This window comes from Equus asinus, chromosome 1 (assembly GCF_041296235.1).
Source record: "Equus asinus isolate D_3611 breed Donkey chromosome 1, EquAss-T2T_v2, whole genome shotgun sequence".
In the NCBI taxonomy this organism is placed as follows: Eukaryota; Metazoa; Chordata; class Mammalia; order Perissodactyla; family Equidae; genus Equus; species Equus asinus.
Genome location: NC_091790.1, coordinates 111,817,762 through 111,832,750, shown reverse-complemented (window position 1 = coordinate 111,832,750; position 14,989 = coordinate 111,817,762). Strand labels below are relative to the sequence as shown.

Sequence of the window (14,989 nt, the reverse complement as noted above, 5' to 3'; positions counted from 1 at the left end):
CTCCGGATCTGCAGGCCTAGAGTACATGTGCTTTGGTAGACATAAAACAATATTGACTTTTTTTCTGTCACCTAGGGGTTGGTTTCATCTGTTTCCTTTCCCTGGCACCTTGATTTCATTCTACTCCCACGAGTACCAGCAATTTGCTGGGAATATGGACGCTAGATTGTGGCAGGATGTTTGGGCTCTTGGCCTGAGGGTACCAGGCTATATGTAACCGATTTATCAGTTACCGGTGGTTTGACATTGACTTTGTCTTTATGCTTTATGGAAAACACTGTACTTAGAAACACTGAGTGAGAACCAAGGGCTAACAAAGCCAGCTTGCTGTCCCCAACTCAGTCACCAAAGACAGATGTGAAAAAACATGGCTCCATGCTCCAACATGAACCCTAACCAGCTAGAAATAAGGTCTAAAATACCCCTGAATCACAATTAGGCATTTAACCCCAGGAATATATCCAATCCTTTCAAACTTATATTCACAACTCATAAGGTCTATTGGGGAAAACAATTTCCTTAGGTTTGCTCTCCTTTGTGCAGTCTCATCTTTTTATCCATGTTCATCTACCTCCCTTTCCTTTCAAGGGCTGCCTCTCGGTGCTGGTGCTCCAGGACAGGGCCGAGAAGCCCAGGTTCATCCTGTGAAGAACCCTTAAGCTGAGGGCTTCGACGATGACCCCTTTAGGTCTCGTCTTTCACACTGAGGAGGTTTCGTTATTTTAGTTTTGTTTACACAGCATCTCCCTGTTGATCTTATTTTTGCTTCTTCCTCTCTCTTTTATGTCTTCCTTGAGATCTAGTGACCAGAATAGTAGGCAGTATTCCAGATGGGGACCAATCAAGATCCATTCAAAACTAGGATGCTTTTAGTTGGATTTCCAGTACTTGGATTTTAAATACTTTTTTGGATTATGTCCATCATTTCATGCCCCTTTGGGCCATGACGGCTCAGTGGATCTTGGTCTTAGGGAAGGAAAGTGTAGACGGTGAATCCTAGACCCCTACCAGTGTAGTTAATGGGAGTTTGGAGACCACCAGTCTTTAGACAAACAATCTTTTCCAAAGTTACTTTCCTCATGCATCTCAATTTTGAACCTCATCTGCACCCCTCCCCACCCCCATTTTATATGCTCACCTCGTAAGATCTTTATATAATTTATCTCCATTGACTTGGCATGTTTAGCTAAGATTTTTAAATGTAGTAAACAACATCAGAAATCCTTCTGTTCCTGGAGGGACGCACAATCATTCTTCTTTACCCAGAGCAATGATCTTTTATCTTTATTTTCCTATCCTATTTCTAAATTAGTTTCCTTTCTCTTCCTTTCCTCTCTCTCATTTAAAAAAACCTTTGGAGTGGAAATTTATCTAAGGCTGCTCAAAGTTTAAATAAGTTATGACCACTGTTCCTACCTTGGTCAACTTGTTCCTCCCTCAGAGAACTAAAGCAGATTAGACGGTTATGCTTTTATTCTAAGAAACAACTTCCTTCTCCCTGTACGTTGTGCTGTTTCAGGGTTCAGGAACTCATACTTGAGAGTCTTCATAACTTCCCTCCAGAAAGACCAAGGAAGCAGTTTACTTGGTGTGTCTGTTATCTGCTACTAATGGATGAGCACATTTTTTGCACCATGACACTGTGTACCACCTAGCTTCTTTTTGGATTCCTTTACTGGCGTCCAAGTTTAGTGTAAGGACAGGATTTAAAACTTTTGCTTGTGGCAGAGACTGCTGGCATTTCCTCCACTGCCATCCTCCCTTCCACCTTCATAATAGAAGCCCATCTTTTTAGCGGGGTGAAGAGTCGCCCAGAATAAAGACAACGTGCCCAGACTCCCTTGCATGTGGGTGTGTCTCTGTGACTAGGTTCTGGCTGCTGGAATGCAAACAGAAGTAGGGGCAATGGTTGGGAAGTGTCCTTAAAGACGGATGGCACACCCTTCTCGCCCCATCCTCCTTTCTGCTGGCTGGGATGGGGAGGAGCCGAAGTTGCCCTTTTGGACCATGAGATGGACATCACGCATTCAGTATGGCAGAAGAACAAGGTAGAAAGAACCTGGGTCTCTGGTGCTCATGGAGCCACTGCAGCAGCCCCGAGCTACTTTCTTCTGGATCTGATTCACATAAAAGAGGAAAAAACCCCTTGTGTTCAAGTTATTTTGGGTTTTCTGTCATTCACAGCTGAATCTACTCCTAACTGATACGTTGAATTTAAATGATTATTTACACGATTCTTTAATCATTTTTATTTTACATGATTTTTAGCCTGTACCTGGTGTGCCATGCACAGAAGGACTATCTGTGTTTCTTCTTCTTTTGTTTTGGTGCATTCAATTTATTTTACATTTCTTGATTGGATTGTGTTCATTCCTCCCCTCTGCTCTGCTCCCCTCCCCTCTCCTCCAGCTTTCTCCTCTCTCCTCTTACCTTCTTCTTCCCTCTTCTCCTCCTCCTACTTTAACAAATATGCTCTATCATTTTTATTTAGATTGGCACCTGGGCTAACAACTGCTGCCAATCTTTTTTTTTTTTTCTGCTTATTCTCCCCAACCCCCCCCATACACAGTTGTATATCTTAGTTGCAGGTCCTTCTAGTTGTGGGATGTGGGATGCTGCCTCAACGTGGCCTGTTTAAATGACGGATACATTGTGTTTATTCAGAGTTTCTTAACGAGAAATTTAGAAATAGACTCTAGGGTTCTTAAGGATATTTACATTTTACTGTGTTTATTTTCTAGCCCTCAGTTCTCTAAAATGGAGTGAACACGACATAAACAAATAAAGATACACACTGTTTTCCTGTTTCCATTTTCCCAAAATGTTGTTGAAATTAATTACCATATACTCATGAATTTATACGTGTTTTTGTACTGGGTCTATTCATTACTGGCATTGTGATAGAGGATCTTATCTTATGCTGGGACTTGAAAACTAGTTGTTCTTAAAATAAAAACCCAAACCAGCTGTTCATCCAGCTCAGAAACCTTATGTTCATGTCGGTCTCAGAGGCATCCCTATGGATGAAGTAAGGTCTAGGTTTTCTGCGCTCCCTGTGATTGATTGCTGGTAGGCCTTACCAAGCATCTTTGCCCAACAGACTGGTTATTAGAGATAAAACAGAATACAAACCCAGGTTTACTGTATTGGTCATAGAAAATCTCCATTAGCAGGTTCCAGGTAATGCCTCCATTGACAGAATATTCCAGAAGAACACCTTGGTTCCGGTTGTTGGGTGTGATCAGACATCCATACATGAAGTAAAATTGGATAAACTCGGCATTAGTGAGGTTTAGATCCACGGTGACCAACAGTCGACTGCAACCCTAAGGAAAAGAAGCAGAATGCAACAAAACAGCCATGAGTCGTAACGGCAGGTTTCAGGTTTTCTCTGGCTTCCTCCTCTTCATATTTCTTTTGTAATACAAATCACATGGTATTGCAATACTGATATTCTTATCATCTCTCCTCTGATACTAGCTCCTAGCATGGCCTCTAGCACACAGTAGGTACTCAGTAAATTTTTGCTGAACTTTGAAATTTCAGTATTAGAACTTCCTTACAAAGGGCAATGTGTTCAAGGAGATTCTCTTCTATTTTCTTTTAAGAAATGTGAGAGCTGGAATTAAAGTAACTGTTCTGCATTTTTATTAAACTATTTCCAGTTATTCACAGGCACTTATTAGATTTTTTAAAAGGCTTCAGTTATTAATAAAATAGCATATGGAGATCACTTTTTAACATGAAATTTAAAAATGACTACATCTAAAAATTTCATATACTTATAATTAGAGATAATAGTTGTAATGCGTTTTATTATACCTTTTAACTGATTTTAACATCATCTATATTAATTAATGTATACAGGTAGATATTTCTCAGTTGAACATATGAGGAAAACTATGTCTCCTAGAGTTTCACTCAAGCTAGAAAGAGTATTGAGAACTCTGCATTCTTAGTCATTGTTGATGATTCTAGAAATCCTATATGCTGTATGTTCTCTTGTTACTCTTGGGCTAAAACACTGAATAGAAATATATATACTTCATTGGGACAAATGGTAGAGAAATAAAGAACCGACAGTGAATTTGTAATTTTTAAAATTAACTGACCTCTGAGGGGTATTTAATTATGGTATTGGAGAAATTCTATATTTAAACAAGTCATCTTTGGCAGCAAGATAGAATGATTACAAAATTTCTCAAAAAAAATTTCTAACATTGCTGCTGTCATTCACAAAATAACCTGCTATAAATACAAATGTCTAATAATTACTGACAATTATTCTTTCTTGGATAATTTATAGAAAAGATTAATTGTTGTTAATAAATTCAGGAAACACTGAAGCTCATTTTCCAGATTTTTGGCTCCTTAAATCCCAAATCTGTTGCAACCTTGGGTTTCCAATTAGAGCATCATCCAGATGGAAGACCCACCCATTTTTCAAGGTCTCTCTCTCTCAGGATGGAAATTCATTTAAGTCCTTTTCTTTGGTGAGGAAGATTGGCCCTGAGCTAACATTTGCTGCCAATCTTCCTCTTTTTGCTTGAGGAAGATTGTTGCTGAGCTAACATCCATGCCAATCTTCCTTTATTTTCTATGTGGGACGTTGCCACAGCATGATTCGTTGAGCGGTGCTAGGTCCGCACCTGGGATCAAACCTGTGAACCCTGGGCCACTGAAGCAGAGCATGCAAACTTAACCACTACGCCACTGGCTGGCCCCCATTTGTGTCATTTTTTAACGTCTACTTAAATATGCCTTGTGCAGACACTATTCTGCATAATTAAATTGTCTCAACTGATTTGTGAAGGGAAACTGTCGGAAATAATTAGTATTTTCTGATTCATATAAAGTTGCAAGCTCACATCAGGGTTGAACATTTCGAGTGTCTAACTCTGCATTTTGATTTGCCAATTAAACTTCCAAAGAGACTCAACTTTTCTGGGAGGAACTCAGAGGATGCAGAAAGGAATAACCAGCAGCCAAACACTCACCCCGCTGAAATGGAGAGCCATTCCCGAAGCCACGGCTCCACACACGGTACTTAATTTCCCTCCGTTCACAGTCAGCCAGTTCTGGCTGGATGGAGCCCGATTGAAGTTGTCTTTGAGTTGGGGTGGAAGAGAGGCCTCAGGCTCATCACAGTACAGGCCACCCCACTGCTCATCACAGCTGGGTGCGGAGAAAGGGAAAGGAAAAGTCAACATCAAACAGAGCCCCCACAAGTGTGTTCTCAAATTAGTCAAGCCGACTCTTTTTGCTAGTCCAGGACGATGAAAGGTTACTTATCTTCACAGAGTTTGCCAGAATGCACCTGTTCTCCTTAATAGTGCTCTAGGTTAGAAATAAGCTGTGAATTAACTGCCTCTAGGTTTTCCCAAAGTAGTGACTTGGGCTAACAGGAGGAGAGAAAGAAGCAACTTCAAAGAATTTACCAAAGCCCGTCTCTACGGGACACAACTCCAATGGCTGAAAAACAATTGCAGCTGCCAAACTAAACTGGTAGGTCCTAATGATTTATGACTTTGGTCTTTTCAACAGAGACTTGGGGCCAATTAGGAATCCAAGAGGCCAGGTTCCAAACAGCAGAAGCTAGTTTGGATAGCATCTGTCATCTTTGACCAAAAAGTTGACTTCCCTATTCAGTGTGGAGGAAATAGGAATATAGGACCCGGAGGCTCAGGGGTCTCAGAGGTCAATCTGGATATGGGCTAGAGTCATTCATCCAAGGAAAGACTTCCCAGGTGTGCAGATATTAGTGGAGAAGGGGCTATGAATTCTCTCTGAGCGCCTTCACTCATTCTGCCCCAGCAAACAGCATAATCTTCGAAAGCAAAGCACTCTTCTACACAACACACACACACACACACACACACACACACACACACTTTATTTAGATCCTTCAAAAAATGCTAAAGTTCTCCAAGAGTAAAATACTAGACCTCTCCATCAAATATGCCTTGTAAATTCATCAGACATTTATATACTTTCTTATGCAAACAACACAGGAATACCGATTAAGTCACAAGTAACGCATATCATCACATATATTCAGACCTAAGTGAGCAAATTTATGATGTATTATTTTCGGTCACAACTTACTGAACTCTTGAACCTCATTGAATGTCTTTTTCAAGGCACAGGTGTATCCCAGAAACAGAGAAGGAAATAAAATAGAGTCAATTATAATTCAGCCTTCTCCTGACAAAACAGCTATTGTTCAGTTCCTAATCTCTAAGCAAGAATGAGGATACACTATCCATCAACTCCACAGTTGGCTCAATATCAGATTTCAGAAAAACGTATAACCCAAGGTAGCTTGGGAGTGATTCAAAATCAGTCTCAGGAAAATCTGCTGGCTGGAATGTGGGTCAGAAACTTCCTACAGAAGGAAGAAAAAAGTCTACTTACACACAGTTTCCGTGGATGCACCTTCCATGGCCACTGCACATATCTATGCAGCCGTCCCCAATATAGACGTTATCTATCGCCCATGTCTGCTGCTTGTCAAAAGGAGCTGGTTGATGCCAACGGAAACGAGTGGCTTGGGACCTTTGAAGGAAAGCAGGATTATAACGAAGGATGTGGTGGAAAAGAGAATGTGTCCTGGTACGTTTGAACAAGTGCATGGACGAGTGTAGCACAAATGCACACACATCCCCACTGGCGTTCTGAAAGGAGCGTTCATCACTGTAGTATTCTATGCAAAACTTTAATCAAACCAAACCAAACCACACTGCAATAGCTTGAGAATATATTTTGAGCCAGTGATCTTTGTGAGCCTTGTAAAAACAGAATGAAACAGAAACTAAGACTAATCCTAAACCCAGAAGCCTCAGGGCAACAGTGAGCCCTGAATTTGTGTGGAAATCATTGTGGAGGGATGTTGAGGCCACTGCTAACTTCTATGTGCCAATTAGGAAAAGATGCATGTCTTTGAGCAGGCACAACCCCTCTGCATTTGACTCCAGAAGCAGGAGATGGGCTGGGTTTCAACTCCTACTTGCTCCTTAAAGCTAAACAATTTTGGGCAGTGGGCATACTGGGCCACCTCACACAGCATTCATGAGGAATTCTCAGAATGAAAGCCCTAAGAAGACAGTAGGTATGTAAGTCAAAGAGATCAGTGAAACTCTAGATAACTGAACAGAAAAAAGGGAGACAGTAACAAATAAGACCAGACTTATTTTATATGGACTTAAATGCATATAAATAAAACCAAAACAGAGATTCTCCCATTCCAGAAGCAGAAATATATTTGCTCATTTGCACGGGTTTAGGGAGTGTCTTGTTCTGAAACACAAATAAACTTACATTTTCAGAGACACTAGATGGCAGTAAAATCCACACAAAGCCTGAGGCTCAAGTGAGTTTGAACATTCAAAGACCTCCGGAGGAAATAATTAGCCAAAGCAAGTTTTGTTTTATGGACTTATATACTTTTGTCATTAAGACACCGTTAATCCCTTGACTGAGAGATACGTGTTTTAGGCAGGACAAAAGACCCAACCACAGCAAGGATTTGAGATTTTCTTATTGAAAACGTTTATGTTAAGTTTAGGAAACAGAAAAGAAAGAGACTAGAATTAAAATCTTTGCTCTGAAAATAGTGAAGTTTGATGTCTGTTTACGAGCATCTATGCACTAGCTGATTTCTTCACGACCCTGCTTGCTTCCCAGCTCCCACCATTCCTCCCAGCAGAGAAGGGTCTACCTAACACCCTCGGGTCACTTCCTATTGCTTCCTACTTCAGCCTCAGAGTCTCCCTTGGCGCATGAGGCTCTGCCTGTGCCGGGCCCCCAGCTCGAGCGCCTCATCCTGGCTCACTTCTGCAGCTCTGCTCGTCCTCTCGGTTCTCCAAGCTCACAGAACTCTTCCCCGCCTTCTGCCTGCTGGTTTGTCTTCTCTCTCTGCCTGGTTAACCCCTGTGTGTCCTTCAGGTCTCAGAGGAAATGTCAGGGCCTCACCAAAAAATCTTCTTTCGGATCCCTTTAAAAATTACATTTCTTCCACAGAAACTGTTCCTTTCCTTTTATAGCATTTACCGGAATTGTAGTCATATATTCATTTGCAGATGTATTTCTTAAATGTCTGTCTCCTCCTCAGGAGAGTAAGTTACAAGGGAGCAGGGTTAATTCTTTTTGTTCAACATTACACACTCAGCGTATGGTGCCTGGCACGTAGTAGGTGCTCTCTAGGCAGTGGTATCCAGGGACCACGATTCTTACTAAAGCAACATGAAGATGGCTCCCCAGGGTTGTGCAACTCAGTGGCCCTGCTGATCAGTGAAATTTTTTTTTTAGGAAGATTAGCCCTGAACTAACTACAGCCAATCCTTCTCTTTTTACTGAGGAAGACTGGCCCTGAGCTAACATCCATGCCCATCTTCGTCTATTTTATATGTGGGACGCCTGCCACAGCATGGCCTTTGCCAAATGGTGCCATGTCCGCACCCAGGATCCGAACTGGCGAATCCCAGCCGCTGAGAAGCAGAATGTATGCACTTAACCGCTACGCCACCCGGCTGGCCCCTGATCACTGAATTTTTAACGACTAAGTTTATTAATAGCTATGCCTGTTTACACGCAGCAATGTGTTATACATAACAGAATGGGATATCATATTTCCACAGCACATCATTACTTGGCTTCTAATAACAAGTCAATGCTTATATACTTATTCTGCCCTTCTTTTAGACTATAAGCTTCTGAAGGGCAGGGAATTCTCTCTGCATCCCTTCAGGGAATACTGTTTTGTATCTTCAGTGCTTCTAGATAGTAGGCAAGTAATAAAATTTCCATGTTCCCTAATATTTTATACATGCTCCATCAAAGCCCTTATCACCTTTTATTCAAAGTGCCTATTTATGCATAGCTTCCTCTGTTGGATTCTTCTCTTTATTTATCATTTTATTGTTGGTGACACCTAAAGAGGGGCTTCATAAGCATTTACTGGAAGGACCTTAAGTTGAGAGCAATGAAGATGGCCATGGAGAGTCAAATAAGAGACGCCTTGTAGGTTGGGTGGGCAGGGACCGGGGTCAGCTGTGGAGGGGGCAGTGATCTGACTGCTGTTAAAGGCGGAAGAGAGCTTCCTAGCAGGTAGGCTGTGGCGTGGGCTGCCAGCAATGGTGGTTTTCTGATTCCTGGTTGTGTTTAAGCACAGTCCAGGCAGCCACTTAACAGACGGTACAGAGGGTTTAAGGGCCAGAGGCAGTGTTGGGGCTGACAGCTTTTACAGGGACTTCTAATCACGACATTTTCAGCTGTATAACTCTGTGACATTCCACAGGAAAGGAAACAGGGGGAGACCACGCATAGAATGTACGAGTTGGGCAATAAGAGTAAAGATGAATAAGGGCTCTAACCTGTATTCCGGTACCAGTAAGTTCTATGTCCGAGGTGAGGAACTTAACATGTATAACGAGGGGGTTAAATTAGATGAATCCTAAGGCTCTGTCTCAAATGTGATGGTTTTACATTCTTGGGAATAACTACGCTTAGTAATTATGTACCCACGAGACAGGGGTACATGCATGATCCAAAATTATTTTACAAGAAAAGGAAGCACTTTCACTAAGGGGATGAATTGAAAATGTAAGTTAAAAGTGAAGGCCTGGAATTTGAATTTCTGGGACTTCTTATTCCCAGGCCTGTCACAGCTTCACTACGTAAAGGGGCCAAATCACTTATGTTTATGGGCTGACACTTCCCATCTGTAAAACTAGGAAAATGCTACTTCCCCCCTCACCAGGGCGTTGTGAAAATTAATTAGTTCGTGTTTACCGAGACCTGAGAGTGTCTTGGTGCAGCCTCTCGGCAGGTGTCATCATTTATCCCGAAGCATCCTTATTATGATGGCCACCACCAGCTGCTGCTTCCTGGACTTGGGGGGAAAATGGCCCCAGAGCCGATTTCTCCTCTTTCCATATCCTTGAAATGTCTCCCCTTGCTTCTTTTCTGAATTTATATCATTTCCTCTCCATCTACAGCACACAGTAAGTGCTCCATAATTGTGTTTAATAATTAAATATCCAGTGCGAAGCAGTTAAAAAACGTTACTGTCAATAGTATGGTTTCATCACTGCTCTCCCCAGGAACCTTTCCCCGCACCGCCTCCACGTCTTTGGATAGGTTTCAATACACATTTTAGAGTCTTTATATTTGTTCTTTTCTTCAGGATGACTCTGTCGACCTATGAAGTCCTCGTTGTCATCATCATCAACGGGAGAAGAAGCCCTCTGATAGGAACCATACAGAATTTTTAAAAACCTTTTCATTCTTCCCTGGTGTTTCCTTTACTCTCAAAGAGATATATAAAACATTTAGGATCTTTAGGACTAGAAAACAGAGCCAACCCTCTCACTCTACCAACAAAGAAGCAGAGGCCCTGTGCCCTCAGTCACACGGATTCACTCACAAAACTGAGACGAGACCAGGATCTCTTGGTTCATTATTACTCCATATTCTCAATAAGTCAACCCTCGAAAACTCTCTATCAACCTGTACAAAATAATCCTGTCCCTACCATTACTTGTAAATACGAACAGCTGCTGAGCTGTGGAAGGCTGTGTGTACTGCCGCTATGCGTACACACAAGTCTATTTATCTTGACTTCTGAAACTCAGTATCACAGCTGAAGCCCTTGACCCTCCGTGTTTGAGTTAGAAGATCTGTGATGTCTGTCCCGTCTCAAAATGCGTCCTATATTTGCCTTGCTAGCCAAGACCCTGCCTTTACATTGGGCATAAAATTTCCTCCATTAGCCTATTTCTTTGTGTTGGACAAAAGTGGAGAATATGCCAAAGAAGATGTATAAATGGCTGACAAGTACATGAAAAGATGCTTAACATCCTTAATCATTAGAGAAATGCAAATCAAAACCACAATAAGATACAACTTCATACCCTCTAGGATGGCTGTGAAAAAAAGGACGGCAAGAACAAGTGTTGACAAGGATGTGGAGAAATCTGAACTCTCACACGCTGCTGGTGGAAATGTAAAATGGTGCAGCTGCTGTGGAAAACAGGCTATCAGTTTCTCAAAATGTTGAACATATGAGTTACCAGCAGTTCCACTCATAGGCGTATACCTGGGAAGGAGCACAGGTCCGCTCACCTGAACAAGGGTCACAGCCCACGACCTACAGAGATAAGAGCTGGAGAAAAAGTGGGCTCTAAAGAGGGGCATGAACTTTGGTACCAGGAGCATGAATGAATCACTTGTGGTGAAGGGCTCTAAAGGGGTGGGCCGTCTGATAAGGGGCATGAAGGAGGGGAGACCTTCATGAAGAAGACGCTGAGCTATGAACAAAAAGAGGAAATCACACTTCAGAGTGGAAATCAGAGGATACCTCTTAGAAACTGTTTTGTACAACTGACTCATTTCCCAGGGGTGGGGACTGCCAGTCAAGGAGGGGGGCGTCGACAGCTTCTCAGTTTTAGAACTGGATCCAGAACCCACTCTCTCCTGACTTAGCACATCATTGTGGAGTTGATGTGTGACTGAGAACCCTGGTTGTCCTGGATGGCAGGTAAAGGCTGCAAGACCGTAGATTTGGGAGCTAGCAGGGGGCACTTAATGTAGGCATCCCAAATCTTTTGGTAGAAAATTCTCTTGGTGAGTATAATTAACACTGGGAATTTGGAGGCACCAAATGACTGTAACATTTTGGAATTTTTAGGAAGCATTAACCAGCCCATTAAAGAATGTATACTGTCATTTAGTTTTCCTTTCTCCTAGACTTCCTATAATACACTGAGGTCTGAATACCAGCATGAGAGAAGATAGTGCTTGTACTATAGGTTATGACCCTAAACAAATGTGATAAAGGTAAGGTACCCATATAAGGTGACCTAGAACCTTCATGATAGCTCTCTGGAACTAGGGTGGAAAGCACATTAGGAGTTAGCAATGGGAGAGTTTAAATGAGGCACCCCACACGACCTTTCTTTCTTCCTTGACAGAGAACAAGTGGAGAACTCTGTATAATCCCGGTTCAGCCACCGACTGCGTGTCTGAGGGGAAACTCAAATCACTTCCCTACGTGTAGTCCTCATCTGAAAAGGTAGGTGGGGGGACCTCGAGGTTCAAGGAGAATTAAGAGACATGCCAACCAGTTGTATTGTTTCTATCCTAATTTGAAAAAAACTGTAACACATTTTATGAGACAAACAGGGACATTTGAATACTAAGTAAGTAGTGAGTAAGACTTATCAGTAACTTTTAGGTGTGATGATATGACAGTTATGTTTTCTTTGAAAAAGTCTTTTTTTAGAGATACATACTAAAATATTTACAGTTGAGATGATATGATGTCTGGGATTTGCTTTAAAATAACATGGGGGGGGGCGGGAGTGAGTGGTGCCATTGATGAAATAAGGTTGGCCACGAATCGATAATTATTGAAGTGGGTGATGAGTACATTGAAGTATAGTATGGCATTCTCTTTAATTTTGTATGTTGGATTTTGAATAGATACATGTGAGCCAAAAATAATCTGTGGTCCCTTCAAACTCACAGTAAAATTTTGATTTGAGGATTACAAATAAAAGAGAATGGCTATCTTTTTTTTGGTAAAATAAAGTTTTAGCATTTTTGCTGGTAATTATAATTAGTAATGATAATGACAGTAGGCCTACTGAGGGCATCAAACACATTGAACCATCCTTCAAATAAAAAGAATTTCCTACAGTTTACAAGATATCTTCTCAATGGAGAAAGACGTATTTAATTGTTAAAAGAATCTTAAGAATCCATTCATGGCAATATGTACAAAATACAGCCAAATCTCAAATTCTCTGATAAAATTTTGGCAACAAAGTTGACACTTGATAACGCTTAGAGGGAATGCAGAATTTCTGGCAATAGTTTTATTCTCTGTTGGAGGAGAAATGGAAATAGATTTAATTTGTCTTAACATAGTGCCAAAATATATATTAATATATTCAGTAAGTGAAAAGCAATAGCACCATGGTTTACACCGGACAAAATTATTTTATGTTCTGTACTCCTGAAAGACCAGGAGAAATTCGGGGAAGTAAAAGCAGGGATGTTCAAAGTATCAAAACGATGCGCAAGAAGATGGATGTGTAAGAGAAGTCCAGCGCTTGCCTGACATTGAAAAATGGTGACAAAATGTTCAGTAACTCGAATGCTTCCGAAAAGTCTTTCAAAAGTTACTGTTAAGTTGGAAGTAACGATGGACAGAAATAAAAGGTACCAGGGCAAATGAAAGAATCTCATTTAAAAAATGAACTTGTAATTCTCCTTGATATTTCTCCACGATGAACCCAAAAAATATTATGCTTAGTTATTTGGGTTTTCTTAGAATAAGAGCTTCCCTTTGCACTTACGGTAGGTGGGAATATCATTGAAAAATATCCTCCCTCTCTAAATTTGTTTACCTGCAAAAAGCTATCGTCTCCTTCATCCCCATTCCATCACCCCCAACCTTCTCCAATCTTCTTGCCTTTTCTTGTGCTTATCACCAATCCTTTAAACTTCTTGTAAACATTAAGGAGCTTCCAAGCTGTGGCTAAAAACCACGTGGCTTCCAAAGTGTTGTAGTTAATCTTTAAAGACAGTGGTATCAGCCAGGTCATTAGGGCTAGAAGAAGGGAATGGATCATCTTCACCCTGTGACTGAAAATAGCCAAGTCACCTGAGCCTTCCAGGGGCCGCCCCCTACTCCCTTTCTCGGTAGATTTGGGTTACCTGCCCTTCCAGTGACTCACCTAGTTCTCAGGTGACATTCAAGAACCCATGCCACTTGAACCTCCTGTTATTTTTAGGTCTGGGGTTAGGAAAGAGGAGGAGGCAGATTCAAATTAGGGGCTATGAAATTGATTTTGGCAACTTCCTATCTTTTTCAGCCTCTCTCCAGAACTCCTGGCATCCTTTCTTCCTATTTCTTCTAGGACCATTTCTCTTAGGTAAGCAACTAAGACGTAGTACTAATATACTGGTTAAGCCCATGGGCTCTGGGGCCAGCAAGGCTGTATTTATTTCCAGTACCTTACTGAAACTGTTCTTTTGAAGGTCACTGATTATCTCTTTATTGAAAAATATGGTAACTTTATTAGGAAATTTTTTCTTCATGACTCTCTGTGGCATTTCTCACCGATGGCCACCAATTCCTGCTTGATATTCTATTGTCACTTGGCTTTTGGATACCACATTATTCTGATTCTTCTTCGACCTCCCTGACTGCATCCTCTCGGTCTTCTATCAAATTTAGGGTCCCTTCTTTCCTTTTTCAATGCTCTCCTACGGAGAGCTGCTGCAGTTTCACAGCATTGCCCATCACCTCCATGCTCATGCCTCCAAAGTTTATTATTTTCCCCTGGGCTCTGAGCTTCATGTTTCTGTCAAATAAATGTTTGCATTTGTATTTCCAGCCATCACACTGAATTTGGCATCATTTGATTAAATTTGCCATACCATCCCCGCTGGAATCAACCTCAGCTCTCTCCACTTCTCACCACTCTCTCAGGCTTCAAACTTTAGAGTCATCTGGATGTGTGCAGTGGAGAAGAAGTAAGTGACTGAGTTTTAGCAACTCTTTCTTTGAAACGTCCTGTAATATCCACCTCACCCACTTCACGTTAGCTGGAGCCTGGACCCTCGTGACTTCATGTATAGTCACTATCACAACGCCTTTGCCACTTTCTCTAACTTGAGTCTCTCTGTTCTCCCAATTTTTTTTCTTGGAAGAATATTCTCAGCTCAAAACTCCCCATAGTTCATTTTCCCTACAACTCTAACCTCCTCTGCCTTGCTTCAATATTTACTATACGTTAACCCAACGCTACTAACAAACATCTCTCCACAGCTTCCAGAGATTAGCCTCTGCTTTAATCAGCAACTCCTGTGCTCCTCCCAGGCTCGTGTGCTCTTTCTCATTGTGCCCCAAGTTTACAATATTCTTCTCCTTACTCATCTAATTCCTAGCCATCCTTTGAGGCCAGGCAGGGCCCATCTCTTC

The 14,989-nt window shown here is 41.5% G+C and overlaps 1 protein-coding gene across 2 annotated transcripts in view; it reads right to left on the bottom strand.

The window, feature by feature from the left end:
* Positions 1 to 14,989, bottom strand: part of RELN (reelin) — a 466,017-nt gene that overhangs the window by 35,099 nt on the left and 415,929 nt on the right. For both annotated transcript variants that reach the window (XM_070505680.1, XM_014831901.3), the window contains exons 47-49: positions 6,415 to 6,555; positions 4,998 to 5,175; positions 3,133 to 3,326 (exon numbers count right to left, since the gene is read on the bottom strand). In XM_070505680.1, the coding sequence (XP_070361781.1) occupies positions 3,133 to 3,326; positions 4,998 to 5,175; positions 6,415 to 6,555 (513 nt within the window). The remainder of the gene's footprint in view (positions 1 to 3,132; positions 3,327 to 4,997; positions 5,176 to 6,414; positions 6,556 to 14,989) is intronic.